Below are 17,315 nucleotides of genomic sequence, written 5' to 3'. Positions count from 1 at the left end.
CACTAACATTCGGTTATTTGAGATGACATCCACCGATATTCTGTTACTTGGAATGACATCCACCGATATTAAGTTACTTGGAATGACATCCACCGATATTCGGTTACTTGGAATGACATCCACCGATATTAGGTTACTTGGGATGACATCCACCAATAATAGGTTACTTGGAATGACATCCACCGATATTCGGTTACTTGGGATGACATCCACCGATATTAGGTTACTTGGGATGACATCCACCAATATTAGGTTACTTGGAATGACATCCACCGATATTCGGTTACTTTGAATGACATCTGCCGATATTCGTTTACTTTGAATGACATCCACCGATATTCGGTTATTTGGGATGACATCCACCGATATTATATTGCTTGGGATGACATCCACTGACATTCGGTTATTTGGGATGACATCCACCGATATTCGGTTTCTTGGAATGACATCCACCGATATTATGTTACTTGGAATTACATCCACCGATATTACGTTACTTGGGATGACATCCACCGATATTAGGATACTTGGAATGACATCTGCCTATATTAAGTTACTTGGGATGACATCCACCGATATTAAGTTACTTGGGATGACATCCACCGATATTATGTTACTGGGAATGACCATCCACCGATATTCGGTTATTTGGGATGACATCCACCGATATTAGGTTACTTGGAATGACATCTATTGATATTAGGTTACTTGGGATGACATCCACCGATATTTTGTTACTTGGGATGACATCCACCGATATTAGGTTACTTGGGATGACATCCACCGATATTATGTTGCTTGGGATGACATCCACTGATATTATGTTGCTTGGGATGACATCCACCGACATTCGGTTATTTGGGATGACATCCACCGATATTCCGTTTCTTGGAATGACATCCACCGATATTCAGTTACTTTGGAAAAAACATCTACTGATACCAATAAATACAGATAGTGTTGCTTTTACTCCTCGTTTCAAATTATTGTGTACTCAAGAGCATGCAATCTTCTCTGATCATCGACTGTTTTTAAACAATCAGCCGACAGTGGGGAAAATGCTTGTATCTGCTGTTACAGATTATAGACCGATATATTTGTGCATCCCTAGTTTTATTTAATTACGGTTTTAATAAAATAAAAAAAAGTGTGGTGAGATTACATTTCTAAACTTACACACACACACACAATAATCTGCCAATACAAATTGTGTGTAGGCTATATCACTTTGTCTAAAGACTACATTTTCCAAATGTTATTTATTCATATAATGACCATTAATATTGAACATAAAACTATTTTTATTACATTTTCTATAGACAGAGCTCAAATTCATTGCATTTTCCTGTTCTCTTTTGATTGACAGGATATATTGGCCATGACTATCAGCTGTTTTATAGTGTGAAATAGCGCCGATAGTGTGAAATTGCTTTAATTGACTGTTACAGATTATTTGCAGATATATCGGTGCATCTCTAATAAATAAACATAATTTAAAATAGAAATTACAATTCTAATTCAAATGAATGAACAAACTTACTGATTTCGTCATATTTATTAAAAGCCCATTTCTTATGTGCTACACAAGAGGAACTTCTCAGCATTTGTTGCAGCACCTGATTGTAGCTACAAGTAACATTAAAATGAAAAGTACAATAAAAACATCACTGACAAAAGTGACATCACTAAAATAGTTCAAAATCATTCAGACTCCATGCATCACAGTGGTGCTACACAGGTGCTCCATTACTCCAATTCACAACTAGAAGGCTCCGGTTATAATCAACTACCTTGTGCATTTGCAAAGTAGACAGCTTTGTTAATTATAACACTCCTGTTCTAGGCGTCACCATCTGTCCTTGCAGTGCAGACACGGCGAGTGGGTTGTGCTTCTTTTTATTGCCAAGTTTAGCCGTACAGCACCACACAGACAGTCTTTTTAAACACTATTAAAAGGAGTGGTTACTGAATTTCCTTCAAACGTTTAAGGTGTGTAATTCAATAAAAAAAAACTCCTTTGGTGTAATCTACAAGGGGAAAGAAAGGCAAAGTGTACAAAGGGCGTTTCACATTTGTGCTGACGTAGCGTTCAGTCTTTAAGAGTCATAAGGCGGGAGAGGACTTAAAGAAAGGCAATGCGGTCTTGGCAGCAAGACTTGGCTGACCTGCATCTGCAGTGCTGGAGTGGTGAGGAAAGGGTGGGGTCACATGGCCGGTGAAGAGGCATCTGGATCTGGATCATAGTGGTGGCTGGGTTGGGGGTGGTGGTTGGGCAGGATGTCCAGTTCATCCACCTGAGGACCGGGGTGCATGACCACCAGCTGGTCTTGGGGAATGTCTGCAGCGGCTGCAGCGAGGTTGGTGATCGACTTGCTTTTAACGCACTGGAAGTCCACATGCCGGCTTTTGCCTTCCTCTTTCTCCCAGGACATGCGGATGAAGGGCCTCTGGACGTAGTTGTAGATGACCTCGGGGCGCCCGCCGGGTCGCTTCTTTATTTTTTCTTTATAGGTTGGATATCCTGAGTGCAAATATGAATGTGGTGTTAATGGAAGCAATTTATTCATGGTACATATGAATACATGCAATACACTGCATAGATGGATAGCTGACTGTACATCATTTCTTAAAGGGACACTCCACTTTTTTTGAAAATATGCTCATTTTCCAGCTCCCCTAGAGTTAAACATTTGATTTTTTACCGTTTTGGAATCCATTCAGCTGATCTGCGGCTCTGGCGCTAGCACTTTTAGCATAGCTTAGCACTATCAATTGAATCTGATTAGACCATTAGCATCGCACTAAAAAAATAACCAAAGAGTTTTGATATTTTTTCTCTTCAGCAGCAAAGTTCTTGATTATTACGCCAGAATGAGAGTATCTGCCTAAAAAAAAACGCATCTTTTAATTTTCTGTCGGTCTTAGTACACGATGTAACTACAGAAGAGTCAAGTTTTAAATAGGAAAAATATCGAAACTGTTTGGTTTTTTAGCGCGATGCTAATGGTCTAATCAGATTCAATGGATTGTGCTAAGCTATGCTAAAAGTGCTAGCGCCAGACCGGGGAGATGAGCTGAATGGATTCCAAAACGGTAAAAAATCAAATGTTACACTCTAGGGGAGCCGGAAAATGAGCTTATTTTAAAAAATGTCCCTTTAAGTTACCATTAAGATCATACAGGAGTAACATTATATCACATACATATATATATATATATATATATATATATAAAATGTCAGTATAAAGCGAAGTAATGCAAAGTATTACTTAAAGATTTAAAGGCGGCTGTATGCATATATTATAGACAAACTAGTGGAATAAATAGAGCAAATTTCATAAGTGTAAATGTGTTAACTGAATTGAAAGCAATCATCCTGTAATTCAATCTCTTACCTTCAATGCCTAATCTGATTTTCTTCAGTCCTCTCTCCTTTAGAACCGACTTGGCAACGTCTCGGTTTTCGATGTATTTGAAGAACCGGTATAGCTTTGTGCTGTATATAACTGAATTACATAAGAGCAGAAAACCATTAGAGAAAACCCCATTACAATACATTACCCACCTATAAACTTTAAAGAAGGGTTAGTGGGTAGATCTTTAGAGTCATTCCGGTCTAAAGATATTAGGGTGATTTAGCAAAACCCCAAAGTATACTCAACAATAACAGTAATGCAGGCTTTAGTGAGCACCACAAGACATTGATTCTCATACGATAAGTCCCATAATGCAGCAGGACTGTGACTGACACATATTTAATGAGATGTAATTGAAGTGAACTGACTTTGTGAATATTCCTCTCCCATCTGCGGTGGATACTCTTCATCCCAGTCGACCACGTCTTCATCCGTCAACACCACCACGTGGCACTCCCTCTCTCCGCTCTGAGCGCTGGCCACCATCAAAGGCAAGACCATCTCCTCCAGATAAAACTCGAATTGCCGCCGGGCCCCATCATTGGACAGCTCGTGCATGAGTGCACCTGCAGTCGTCATGTTCCCAGAGTTATTCAAACAAGTTCATATTCGTACGCTGCTTCGCACGCAACTGCCTCAATATCTATATAATGCATAGGTTTTCTTAAAAAAAAGCAATTTCTAATGCAAGGACCCATTTCTGCTCGGATACGCCACTGACCTACTTTCTCGCATCTACCGCCATGCGAAACATTAGGAATGTCATCCAGTTTCCGTGGCGATCAGTGCGTTTCCCAGCACAACAAGGCGAATCCTTTTAGCGTGTCTGTCATATTAATGAGTAGCCTACTTACTGAGGTCTCTGCATTTGATGGTGCTATAGTCGAAAGCGATGCAAAGGTAGTCACAAGCTTCTCTCAGCTCCGGAATGGATATCCCATCGGGGCAGCGGATTATCCCAGATTTGTAGTAATCCTGCCGTTAAAAAGGGAGAGATGGAGAGGAAAAACAAACCGGGAGCCATTACTGAAACGTCACTTATTCCATCGAGAAGCAAATGGCTTCGATGCCGGACACAAACACACACACACATTCCCTGCTGTTGCTTTCCTTCACGTGCACTGATCCATTCAAAACCAGTCAAACGTGGAACAAGCTCGGAAATGCGCAACTACACACAGAAGACATTGCTTCCCCCACAAAAAAAAAAAAAGGTTAAAAATGGCTCTCTAATGTGTCGTTCCTGATTTTTCCAGCGAGCTGAGCCTTGTGTGGTAAGAGCTTAACCCTTTCAACACTGCAGAGATGGGCTGGAAATCAGATCAATGTCAAAACTAATGACGAATCTTCTTACACCTGCTTATAATCCAGATTTAAATTACCTTAACTAAAAAAATTTTTTAAGAAAACAACTTGAATAACAATTTACTTTTTACTGACATAAGGATGCCAGAATAGTAAGAGGCTTTATCATGTTCTCGGTTTTATTCTGGAGAGTTAATTCAGCTTGTTAACCGAACATGAACTGTTAAGTAAAAATACAGTTGATGGTTGTCTGTGACTCGGTAAAAACAAAAAAAATCATTTACGTGCAAACAGCAGCAAAAGATCAACAACAGAACCAGGATTCATACATTATCAAATTTTCATGCAACATTACATTATCAAAGAGCATGCGATCAGTCCAGAGAGGACGCAAGCAGGGGCACATATGCAATTCAAATGATTTCTCGTACAAATTATTACTTTACAAGACTGTCAGGGCAGCACTGATTCACATCATTTACGGGACACTCACACATGAAGGGTAGAAAAGTGGCAAAATGTTAATGTAGGCACGCGTTGACACTAAATATTTTTTTTCTTTTAACTGATAATATTAATTGGTCATTAATTCAGGGCTCCCACACCTTTGTTAACTTTAAATTTTAGGGTATTGAACCTGGAAAGTCCTTGAAAGATCCTTGAATTTAAAGACTAAATGTGGGGACACATTTTAAGGGAGAGCAAGGTGACATCGTGTTACCTTTTAAGACTACAGTAACCTTTCAAGGGAAATCGCGCTGCGTCACTGCGGTGACACTTTGGGGACGCCTCCAGGGGTAAGTGCGTCTGAATGTGTATATCAAATTCAACCAATGGTGAGGCTTAACAACAAAGACAGGGTGACGCAGGAGCCAGGAAGTATATTGCTATCTGAAATATTGCCAAAGACGGCTTTACAGGGACACAGGAAGTATGGCAAGGGAGACGCAGCGTCTCGTTCCCTTCTCAGGAAACAACAGTTACATACATAACCGAGACGTTTTCATTTGTCAAACACAACTATGTAAAAAAGCATTTTGGTATGAATCAACATTCGCATACAGAAGATATAAGCATTTAAAGCAAACAGTTTAGCACGTGTGCTTAAAAGTCTAGAATTTTTATGATATTCTCCTACACTACACAGGGAATAATATGGATTTTTTTCCAAAAAACTTGTTGCATAAAACAGATTCAAGCACTTTCAATGACCTGTATCTATGCATGTATTATTTTCAAAAACTTTCCAGGGCCTTGAATTTTTTCCTCTAAATTCACAAACTTTCAAAATTGTCAAGTACTCGTGGGAACCCTGTTAATTGTTACTTTCGGTTAACGATCAAATATGAACATCACTAGTCCTTTTAAATTTGTAGTTCATCACATTTCAGGTTATCATAATTAAACTACTCTTCCATTTTGTAATAATACAAGATTCAGAATTCTGAGTCACATTTCCAAAACAGTACATAGGGGCTGTGTTGCTGTATGTTTCTAATGCGAAAATACATCTCCAAAAATATCATGAAAAACCAGTGGTGTGTGGGTGAACTTCAGCTATGTTGAAAAGGATCTTGCACATTGCAAACTCTATTAAAGGGATAGCTCCCCGAAAATCATTTACTTGCTCTCAAGTTGTATACATTTCTTTGTTCTGCTGAACACAAATGAAGATATTTAGAAAACTGTTAATAACCAAATAGATCTGGGGAACTCGTATATAGCAGAGCGTGCTACACTGGTCTTCTTTTGTGACAATCACTGGTGCTCTTTGGACGATGAAAGGAAATAATTATACTAAATACGCAATAATCCAAGGCACTCAAGTGAGAAAAATATTAAAAAGCCTTTAATTCACTGGGCTACATACAAAATTTAAAAGGTAGATCTACGAGTCTACACGAAGATCTGGGGAACTCTTTACTTTCAAAGTATTATTTTTTCCTACTATGGAAGTCAATGGTGCCCCAGATCTGCTTGGTTACAAACATTCCTCAAAATGATATCTTCCTCTTTGTTTAGCAAAACAAAGAAACTTAAACAGGTTTGTAACAACTTGAGAGGGAGTAAATGATGACAGAATTTTCATTTTTCAGTGAACTATACCCTTAATGTATGTCATCAAACCTCTGCTTTTACAACACATTCAAAGCCTTAATAAATTGAGATAATTAGGACTTTTAAAATGCCTACTGTGAGCCATGTATTCATTATTATGAATAGTACATTGTTTGTCTCTTGACTATTGTAGTCAATAAAAGGCATTGCATTTAGTATTTTTATAACTAAAAGAATCGTGTCTGTAATCATGACTTCTTGTTTAGAAGTGACTAGTTGATTTTTAAAACGTAGTTAAAAAAAAAAGTTATAGTTAAAATTGTATCAGTTAAAATGCATCTTTGAGCATCATAATATATTATGCATATATAAAAGATTTACCTGTTACAGTAATTTATTCATGCTCTAAAGGAAAACACCGCCATATTTCAATATTTTACTATGTTCTTACCTCAACTTAGACGAATTAATACCTACCCATCTTTTTTCAATGCGTGAACTTAATCTTTGTACAGCGCGTTGTGAATGTGTTAGCATTTAGCCTAGCCCCATTTATTCCTTAGGATCCAAACAGGGATGAATCCAGAACCCACCAAACACTTCCATGTTTTCCCTATTTAAAGACTGTTACATGAGTAAGTAATAGGGCTGTAACTATACACCAAACCCACGATTTGATTTTTATTGAAATTATATTTTTTATTAAATAACATTTGAAAAACCTTTATAAACTGAACACTAAAGAACAAGATTAACTATACAAATTATTAACAACATAAATATCCATATATAAAATAAATAAATAGCCAAAGCTATACTTGTGTTTTCTTTTTAACAAAATACTGTTGAGAAAATCAAACAGAACTAAACTCCATTGTGGAGATGATGTTTTACAATAAATGGCTTTAATGCTCTTCAAATAAATTGTCAAGAGTTAAGGGAGTAATTTGTTTTTTGTAAATTTTATAATTTCATTAAATCATACAGTGAACATGTGAAAAGCCTTGAGCAAGCAAAGTGAAACTAAGATGAAAGAATTCGCGTCTTCTGCCTTTAAATGCAGTTTAAAGTTTGAAATTACTTTAATCCAACTGATCTTAGGGTCTTTAAATCCACTTTGGATAAAAACCTTTAATGGTTTTATCTTTATGTATCTACAGCGTCCGCACCGCGAATGAGCGAGTTGCAGCCAATAACGCCGGTGGATCAGAGTCGCAATTTCGGTTTAATATCGAATATCGTTACAGCCCTAGTAAGTATGGTGGCACAAAATAAAGCGTGGCGATTTTTTAAACGGATAAAAATGAGAACTATATTGTATGGTGGAAGAGCATAAATTAGGCGCAGTAATATTGACGGAAGTTTGAGCGAGAGGGGGAGGAGTCAGGAGTGATGATGTTACTGCACGCTTAAAAAAAAATCGCTACGTTTTATTTTGTGCCATACTTACTCGTGTAACTACTTATTTAACAGTCTTTAAATAGGGAAAACATGGCAGTGTTTGGTGGCTTTCAATTCATCCCTGTTTGGATCCTAAGGAATAAATGGGGCTAGGCTAAATGCTAACACATTCACGAAGCGCTGTACAAAGATTAAGTGCATGCATTGAATAAAGATAGGTATGTATTAATTTGTCTAAGTTGAGGTAAGAACATAGTAAAATATTGAAAAACTGTGGTGTTTTCCTTTAAAACAGCTTGAATATAACTCTACAACCATGCCTCATTTAGTATATGTGGATATGAAGAGTTTCGTGGATTTATCTCATTTTGTAACGAAACTCTTCATATATAAATAGTGAATTAGGCCCGCCTTTACATATATATATTTAAAGATATGCTACATTCAGCGGTTTTAGAGACATAACTGCAAAGTCTAGATTCACACAATGCATATGTTGAAGCAGAGAAGCAGAGCTGAAGCAGCAGTGTTGTGATAATTTCAGCCCCGGGTCTAACTAATATCTATCTATTGAACTATTGATCCATCCATTTAACTGTCTTGATGCGATCAGTTACATGTTTATGACTAAATAAGACTCTCTAATTTTATGGAGAAAATACTCAGCAATGATAATAAAACATTAAAAACACCACATAGACATAAATAAAAACCTGATTTTCCCCACAGTGGGACTAAAAATATTTCTATTTAGTTTTAAATGTCTCTGAACAAATTTAAGGGCATCACAGAAACATATACTGGGGAAAATAATATGCTGAGCTTTAATTTCCACAGTACTGTATGTGTAGCGCATCTGCAATAAGGTTTCAAAAGCTAGTCTGCTTTGTGCTGAAGTCAAGCGAATTTTGATACTGCAGTCTCCAGCACTTAATCAATATGCTGTAAACTAGTCCAAAGAGATATATAAAACCCCAATAAAGCTTTTAAAACATAGTGCACTCACCAAAATGGCTCTGAATACAGTGGAGCTGATACCATCGGCAACCTCATACTCGCCCTTTTCATTAGGGCGCGTGAAGTTGTGTTCCCTTCCGGAGCCAAACATCCTTAGACAAGACAAGCCCACATGTTACTTTATCGCAATGGTAAGTCGACACAATACAACAAATTAAAATCAAAATCGAACCTGCCGAGCATGGTGTTGGGTTGGGCGGTGAAGAATGATGGGTCGACAACAAAGCGTGTGTTATCCACGATTAGAGTCACTCTCTCGGTGCTCCTTACACTGCGAGTGCCTTCCTTGGCATTTTCGTACACGTAGATCATGTCAGACGAGATGTGGGTTTTAATGTGGGAGTCACTGTACAACATACTGGAGGTGCACACTTTGTGAGGTCTGGGACTCGTGGAACGCGATGAACAGCTTAACTCCCGTTCTGTGGAGTCAACAGGTGAAGTCATTGAAATGCTATGAATTCCTCAACAAACGTTACAAAATAAGGTGGCCCTACTTACCGCTGAGATGCTGGCGTATAGGTGAGGTGACGTTCCTGATGCAGGGGGTCAACTGTCCTTCACTCCTCTCGTGTGAAGAGTCCCTGGATCGATCTCCAGACCGCCGTCTCTCCCTCGGGTGGTCCAAGGGTCCTCCTCCGCTGGCTCCATGGAGGCTCATTTTCACGAGGTCGGCCTCCAGCTGAGCTCCACGCGGCTGAGCGCTGTGAGGAGAGCAGAAGCACAGTCAGAGATAAACATGTGAGGCGAGGCAGGGGTGGACTGAGTGCATCTGTGAAACGTGAGTGCCTGAAATCAACTCGGATGAACTCCAGACTTTAAAAGAGATGGGCTTTCATACCAAAAAGCAGGAAGTGCAGTGACAGCAAAGCGCAAATTTTCTTGCTGTTGGCGGAAAACCTGATGCAAGTAACACAAGAACGACCGGGCAGGTTCGCTTTCACTCCAGCATAATCTGTCTGGGGGATGCAAATAAGCTGCCGTATTGATCCTTGTAATGATGGATGATTTGTTCATGCCTGTTTTTATTTCATTCATCTCACGGGGGTTCGCTCATAACAAAGTGACTGGGGTTTAATTTTAACGTAATCCTTTTGGGTGCTGGCCTACATTAAAAATTAAATATGTCTTGTAATCTGATTTTGTAATCCACCTATTAATTTCTATGCATACCAGATCAGGGGGATCTCATTATATTAGTATATGGGTTTCAGTAAAAAAACGATTTATACAAAAATGCTTGTTTATTCTAGACCGGGTTTTACATTTTTATTTCAAATCACTAGTATAAAACATGAATTAGGTTTTTAATTAAGTCTATCCAACAAGATAAAATATCATTGTTGTTATAGCTATAGTGAAAAACGCAAGAATAACTGCACAGGGATATATTCAAGTAAAGTTTCTGTTGTGACAACTTACCCCAATGAGGCATTTGTGAAAGTATTCAAGAGGTCTACGTTCTTTAGCACTCAAGGCTTTAAAGGATTAGTCCATTTTCTAAAAAAAAAAATCCAGATAATTTACTCAGTGACCACCATGTCGTCCAAAATGTTGGTTCAATCGAGAAGAAATTATGTTTTTTGAGGAAAACATTCCAGGATTTTTCTCATTTTAATGGACTTTAATGGACCCCAACACTTAACAGTTTTAATGCAGTTTAAAGGTGCAGTGTGTAAATATTAGCGGCATCTAGTGGTGAGGTTGCGAATTGCAACCAACGGCTTGGTCCACTGCTCACCCCTTGCTTTTGAAACACATAGAGAAGCTACGGTAGCTGCCACCGGACAAACATGTCATCGTTGGAGACAACTTAGTAAAAAAAATTGTCCGTTAAGGGCTTCTGTAGAACAATGGCGGCACAAAATGTAGACTTCCATATAAGGGGACCCTCTTTGTATGTAGATAAAAAGGTCTCGTTCTAAGGCAATAAACACATAACGGTTCATTATGAAAGGTCTTTGTACACCCCTGATAATATAGTTTTGTATATTATTTTGCATTTCTGTCAAGGGATCCTTCTAAAAATGACACACTGCACCTTTAAAATTGCAGTTTCAAAGGACTCTAAACAATCTCAAACAAGGCATAAGGGTCTTATCTAGCGAAACAATTGTCATTTCTGGCAATAAAAATAAAAAATATGCACTTTTAAACCCCAACTTCTCGTCTTCCTCCGGTCGTGTGACGCGCCAGCGTGACCTCACATAATACGTCATCATGGACCGTTCTGACATTGTTGCATGTCGAATGATACTAATTAATGTCTTTGTGTCAGTTTATTGTTTAAAAATGGTCCGTAATGTGCGTTTCATATATGTAACACGTGACCTTTCTACGTTTTTACGCAATTACGTGAGGTCGCGCTGGTGCTTCACAGGACCGGAGGAAGACGAGAAGTTGTTGTTAAAAAGTGACTATTTTTTATTTTTCTTGCCAAAAATGAAAATAGTTTCGCTATACAAGACCCTTATGCCTCGTTTGGGATCGTTTAGAGTCCTTTGAAACTGCAATTTTAAACTTCATTAAAAAAAAGTTAAGTGTTGAGGTCCATTAAAGTCCATTAAAATGAGAAAAATTCTGTAATGTTTAACTCAAAAAACATAATTCTTCTCGATCTCGACTGAACAAAGAAAGACATCAACATTTTGGATGACATGGTGGTGAGTAAATTATCTGGATTTTTTTAAGGACTAATCCTTTAATAAATGTGTCTATACAGAAACTTACTTCTAAAAATAAACCTATCCTGATAAACATTTACAGTAGTAACAAGTGTGACAACTTGCCCCGGTGATCTATTTAATGCATTAACGAAAATCCATACACCATACTTTAAATTTCTAATATAAAATGAACCGTCCAGACTTCCACACTAATGACCAGGTGCTGTTAATATTTTCTTGCAATACTATTCATTCCTCAGGGTGCTGTAGAGCAGGATCATTATAAAGTAGACGCCCTTGGATCAAGGACACTGGAGTTCAACACAGACTACGGCTGAAAACACAGCCAAGTGCCATTTTATGTTATTTACATAGAGCTGATATCTCTTTTTGGCCTGCAATAAAACAAAGGAAACAGGCAAGGTCCCCATAAGTATGCAGAGGGCAGCGTATTCTCATTGAATAAATAATGGAAAGGCTAGAAATAGAGCTTGTTTTATATAAGTGTAAGTGCTGCCCAATCTAAACCCCTCCATTTATTTTCGCTTTCATGATTGCACCAGCCAAGAGCTATGTGACCCCGTTAGCCAACCCGAGCGTAACTAGTGCCCACAGCACTAAACCAAACAGCAGCTACAAATTCAATAAGTCTGTTTTACAGTAATTTATATTAACCATACTGCAAAGCACATCTACACCATCAATTGCATAGATCACTATCAGGACTCTTTATTATTTGATTTAGCTGCTATTTTTAAGAGCTTTATGTAAATTTACTTTAAAGTTTACTTCATATAACTTTCTACACATTGGCAATTTAATATAACTGATAATGGCGTGATGTAGAGTATAAGAAAAAAAATATATACTGTTTTTAGTGCACTATCAATTTAGTCATCTTTTACAATGACAATTGTAAATTAATATTGCTAATATACATGTTATGAAAAAATTTGATGTGTGCTTGTTTGAAAACCCCATGACGGTGAACCTAAACATATGCAGATATGCAATTGCTCAATGAAACATCCTCAGTCTTGTAATCTGATTGAAATTTTGCCTGCCAAGATCACAGCCGTTAAATGTGATGGTGAAACCTGAACTTCAGCTAAGCACCAACTAAACAGAAATTCATTTAGGACACCGGATGGACTCATTTAATTGTGTCTGGTGCTGTAGAGAGACCATTTCATAGATTCATAAAGCAATATAATTACAAGTCAAGATACTTTTTGTCTCCTCTATTGCATCAGCCCAGAAATGTGCCAAACAAAAACAGCTCACAATGAATTACAAAAAAAATGGCATCTCTGTGATGCCTCGGGACGCCCAAGGGGACAAGATTATCATATCTGTCATTCAAGATGTCAATCAGCAAGACACTTATACATTGCTTTCCCTGACATTTCAAGTAACTAAGTGCGCACAATGCATTCTGTTACTTACAGAGAAAGTGTCATCAATAATTCAGTGCAGTCGGTGTTGACAACGCTCCTCCAATGTTAAATAGAAAGATAATAAGGCTCATTGCATCCACACACGCGTTAAACTGATGCCAATTTACACGACAGAATATTTGATGAGGAAACTAAATAGCATCTACAAATATAACTCTATATAATATAAGTTTAATGTAATACACTGCATAATATTTTTAAATAATTTTCAACTTTGTTTCTCAAGCAAAACAGCACTCATTCACACAATGAAGCGCATGCACGTACCCGCCAGTCTTTAAGACAAAGCAGCAGGAAAGCAGCTGATGAATGAACGCGCACAGGACCCGGACTCCTTCACAGTACGGGGGCTTGCCAGCCGACTTAGCATCCTCGGGCATTACTTTTAAACTTCAGCATAATCCGCTTTAACTTGTTCACAGCCTCGAAAGGTTGCTTTCCAGAAAGAAAGGACGCCCTCAGGTAGCATTGCCGCGAGACACTGCGGGACGGTAGCATAGTAACCTGACGAAGAGACTCTCGCGCGCGCGCGTGAATAGCTGGCCGCTTTTTCCGCTACTGTGGTACGCGGAGGCAGCTTGATGACGTAGCCCGACCTCTTATAACATCTGATACTGTAGATTGCCGCGTGCACGACAACACAAGGGGGCTGATATAGAGACGGGATGTTGAAACTGAAAAATGTCCTCGTCTCGATGACCCTGTAGCCTGTGCAAGCTGGCTTTTTCCGGATCTCAATTAAGCTAAAAGTGCTATACAATATAAATACATCACCAGTGCTGTAGTTTAACCTTTCATTCATGCACAAGGCTAATAGCCATTGTTAGACTACGTTACAATTACATGATGTCTATTTTTCGACAGCCAGCAGGTGGCGAAAGAAAGCACACAAGTTCATCTTTATGTACAATGTTACAATTATTCAAGTTAAAAACAAAACATATTTAACACAATGCAATCATGATTTAAGAAACATGCATTCTGCGTATCCATCAATACGTCATCTACAAAGTACTGACGTCAGATTCTTACTCTACACTTGTGCCGTATTTTGGCAGACAGAAAGGACAGGCAGCAGGTGGACACTCACATGACTGGTATTAACTGTGATCATTCTGTCTTACCTTGAATGTCTGCAAACTGTCCTGGACCGACAAGCTGTCTCTTGATCCCAGTTTTCTGAGTCGCTAGAGTGACTGTCATAAGAGACGGGACGTGCTGCCATCTTCTCCAACAAATTGATATTATAAGCGTAGATTTAATCTTGATTCTGTAATTATTTCATCCTTGTTTAGTCACTTAACATTTTGCATACACAATCGTATCGATTTATTAAAATACTTTTCGAGCAAGTTGCATTAAACGTGTCTTAAAAAGTGATAAAGTCCAAGTACGGTCTAACGTTACTTCACATTAGCTGTCTAGTTTACCATTTCACAGTTAGCATGGTAAAGTGAGCGCTACGCCGCTACACAACCACAGCACAGACGATCTCTCACCTGTCTTTGTTTAACCGTTACAGTTAATCAACGTACAAATATGCATAACTGGCAGTTTACTGCCATCAGTCTACACTAGCTTCTTGCTCATCATCATCCTCGATCGGGATGTGCTGTACGGTAAAGCTAACAGCTACAAATAGCTAACCAAAGAGTGCAAGTAAAGTGAAATATCGCGAGAACTCACAGCGGTCGCTATAGAAACCACCTTGCGTCCAATCAACTAGTGAATCGGGTAAATCATGCTGCTTTTGAAACAGCTACCATATAAGGCGCGATATTTCGCGATGTAACAAAAATAGAATACAGGACACTTTTTTGACTTTTATATTTAATGTTCACTGACAACAGATGAATAAGCACCTTTTAGTCAATATTTTATAATAGGGTACATGCCTATCATTACAAGCATTAAGCAAACATTACAGCAATAAATAATAGTCCACGAAATAATGATAAAACATTTCAATAAATTGTCAACAGTACTGCTAATAAAAAATACCCAATATATAAATGTAATAACCAGCAAAGTGCAATTGAGCTGTATTAAACCTGCTTATTCTAGAAATTTCTCTGGCACAAAAAAAGCTCGTGCGTTGCACTTATAGCACACGAACTTTGCACGTTCACTTGTTCATATTTCTCTCACATTTCTCTTTTTTATGAAAAACTTGTAGGAAGCTTTTGATAACACTACAAAACATAGTTAAAACTGATTTTTTTGTACTGTCATCACAAAAAGACGACATTCTGAAAATGGCTTTTTCTGTTATTCTCTTAAAAAAAACATTTGGTCCAATTTCTATGAATTAGTATTAAAACTTCCGCCACAGGGAAAATTATAAACTATATAAAATAATAAATAGTTCAATTTAAACAAAACATAAATATTATTTGACAAATATGCTAAGTACAACGACTTTTAAATTCCGTTTTTACGAATGGCTCAAAAGTTTTTCCAAAACGTTAATGATATCCTCAGGTTTCCTTGAATTGAGATCCTTTAATTTGAGAATAATCTCTGGAGTGAGTCTTGTTCTCTCCGGGTCCATCTTCTCTGGGTTTTTGACAGAGGCTGTGTGGAGCTCCCGTAGTTTCATCTGAAGCCAGTCTTGCCTCAGCTCCACGTGTTTATGCACCCCAACATTGTGCATAAGTTGGACTTCATTGATAGCCCTTTTGCTTTTTGACAAGAAGATAAAATAATATAAGAATACACGGCGATTTTAAAATCATTGAAATAGGAAAACATTGAAATACTAACCTCAATGGTTTGCTCTCTGCAGTTGAATATAATAATATGCAGATGGAGAAAAACATAACTATTTTCTCCAATAGTCCAAGAGTGATGGAAACCATTTTGTGAGACTGTAAAATAAACAGATAAGCATTTATGCAACGTGAGCTTTTACATTTTAAATTGTGACAAAAATGATATGAGAATAGAAGATGTAAAAATAACATGAAACAATAATAAAAAAATAAATTTTGTACTGAACTCACCACGGTTGATATTGAATAACGGGAAGAGTATTGCAGGATCAGTTCACATTAGAGTTGGTGTCTCCGAGTACCTTTTATAGCCCTCTGCCCATTGATGAGCCGCTTTCATTATTGGTGATGATGTCATCATCCGTTCCCACGATGAAGCATGCGCGTGACATCACCTCTCCAACACTAATCCACCCCTCACCACCTTAACTTAAAATCCTTGAATTTGAACTTTAGGACTGTAATTTAGAAGAGGTTCATTTCTATCTCAATCAATAATTACATTAACAAATACAATACCTTGAAAAGTTAACTGAGTTAAAAATACTTTAGATCAGGTTTTAACTTTGCATTCTCTACCATCAGCCACTAAACTTTTAACTGTGTTAATTCTTTAAAACATCTAAGTGCTACATGCTTGTTATTGAGTGTCAGTCAACATATACCAATAATACACAGTAAAACATTAACAATAACACGTTCTTATAATTTTGATGACAGTTTGTGTGTCAGTGCTGCTTGATTATTAATTTGTGTGTTTTTGTTCAATTTAATGTTTGTTTGCTGACTTAAAATTTGATCTCTACATGACCTTGAACTAGATTTGGCCTTGAATTAATTCAGCGCTAAAAATAACATTTAAGGTTTATTTCTTATGAACAATTTTGTTCATAAGCTCAAATAATACTGAATAAAAACATTGTAATTAATTTTAATACAATAACACCATCCTTTTCGAGAATAATCTTTTTATTGCATTTTCTTTATAAAAGGCTCCCAGTAAATTTGTCATTTTACAAAAAACAAAACAAAAAAATAAAACATATAAATGTACGATTGTACATAAATCATAACAGCTACTACATCCATCAGGTGGTAAGCCAAAGAACCTGCTCCAGTCACAGGTGTCCAAAGAGGCACCCGGGAAGGCAGAGGGCCCTGTCCTACTTTTATGGACACTGAATGACAGATTAGGTAACTATGAGCGAAGTTTTCCAAAATTAG

At 37.6% G+C, this 17,315-nt stretch overlaps 1 protein-coding gene across 3 annotated transcripts; it reads right to left on the bottom strand.

Annotated features, from left to right (window-relative positions):
- Positions 1-1,536: 1,536 nt before the first annotated feature.
- On the bottom strand, positions 1,537-14,981 carry btbd10a (BTB (POZ) domain containing 10a). 3 transcript variants are annotated; one of them, XM_055192370.2, is made up of 9 exons: positions 14,820-14,981; positions 14,445-14,590; positions 9,699-9,901; positions 9,370-9,619; positions 9,187-9,289; positions 4,271-4,391; positions 3,785-3,982; positions 3,396-3,506; positions 1,537-2,521 (listed from the first exon to the last, which is right to left on the bottom strand). In XM_055192370.2, exons 2-9 carry the CDS (start codon positions 14,543-14,545, stop codon positions 2,205-2,207), a joined length of 1,404 nt encoding a protein of 467 aa, XP_055048345.1. In that variant the 5' UTR covers positions 14,546-14,590; positions 14,820-14,981; the 3' UTR covers positions 1,537-2,204. The 3 variants fall into 3 exon arrangements, with proteins under 3 accessions (XP_055048345.1, XP_055048346.1, XP_055048344.1); XM_055192371.2 differs by having other exon boundaries at positions 14,445-14,583; XM_055192369.2 differs by lacking the exons at positions 14,445-14,590; positions 14,820-14,981 and adding an exon at positions 13,588-13,891.
- Positions 14,982-17,315: the final 2,334 nt, after the last annotated feature.

The sequence above is a fragment of the Misgurnus anguillicaudatus genome, chromosome 6, assembly GCF_027580225.2.
Source record: "Misgurnus anguillicaudatus chromosome 6, ASM2758022v2, whole genome shotgun sequence".
Lineage (NCBI taxonomy): Eukaryota > Metazoa > Chordata > Actinopteri > Cypriniformes > Cobitidae > Misgurnus > Misgurnus anguillicaudatus.
This window is presented reverse-complemented; position numbering and strand designations above follow the sequence as displayed.

What these genes read in the sequence shown, in the direction of transcription:
- btbd10a (XM_055192369.2), bottom strand. Translation starts at nt 13,700, where the DNA reads ATGCCCGAGGATGCTAAGTCGGCTGGCAAGCCCCCGTACTGTGAAGGA. An exon ending in TATACGCCAGCATCTCAGCG is followed by an intron (nt 9,620 to 9,698) that starts GTAAGTAGGGCC and finishes TTGACTCCACAG; the next exon opens with AACGGGAGTTAAGCTGTTCA. An exon ending in AATCAGATTAGGCATTGAAG is followed by an intron (nt 2,522 to 3,395) that starts GTAAGAGATTGA and finishes ATTTGCACTCAG; the next exon opens with GATATCCAACCTATAAAGAA.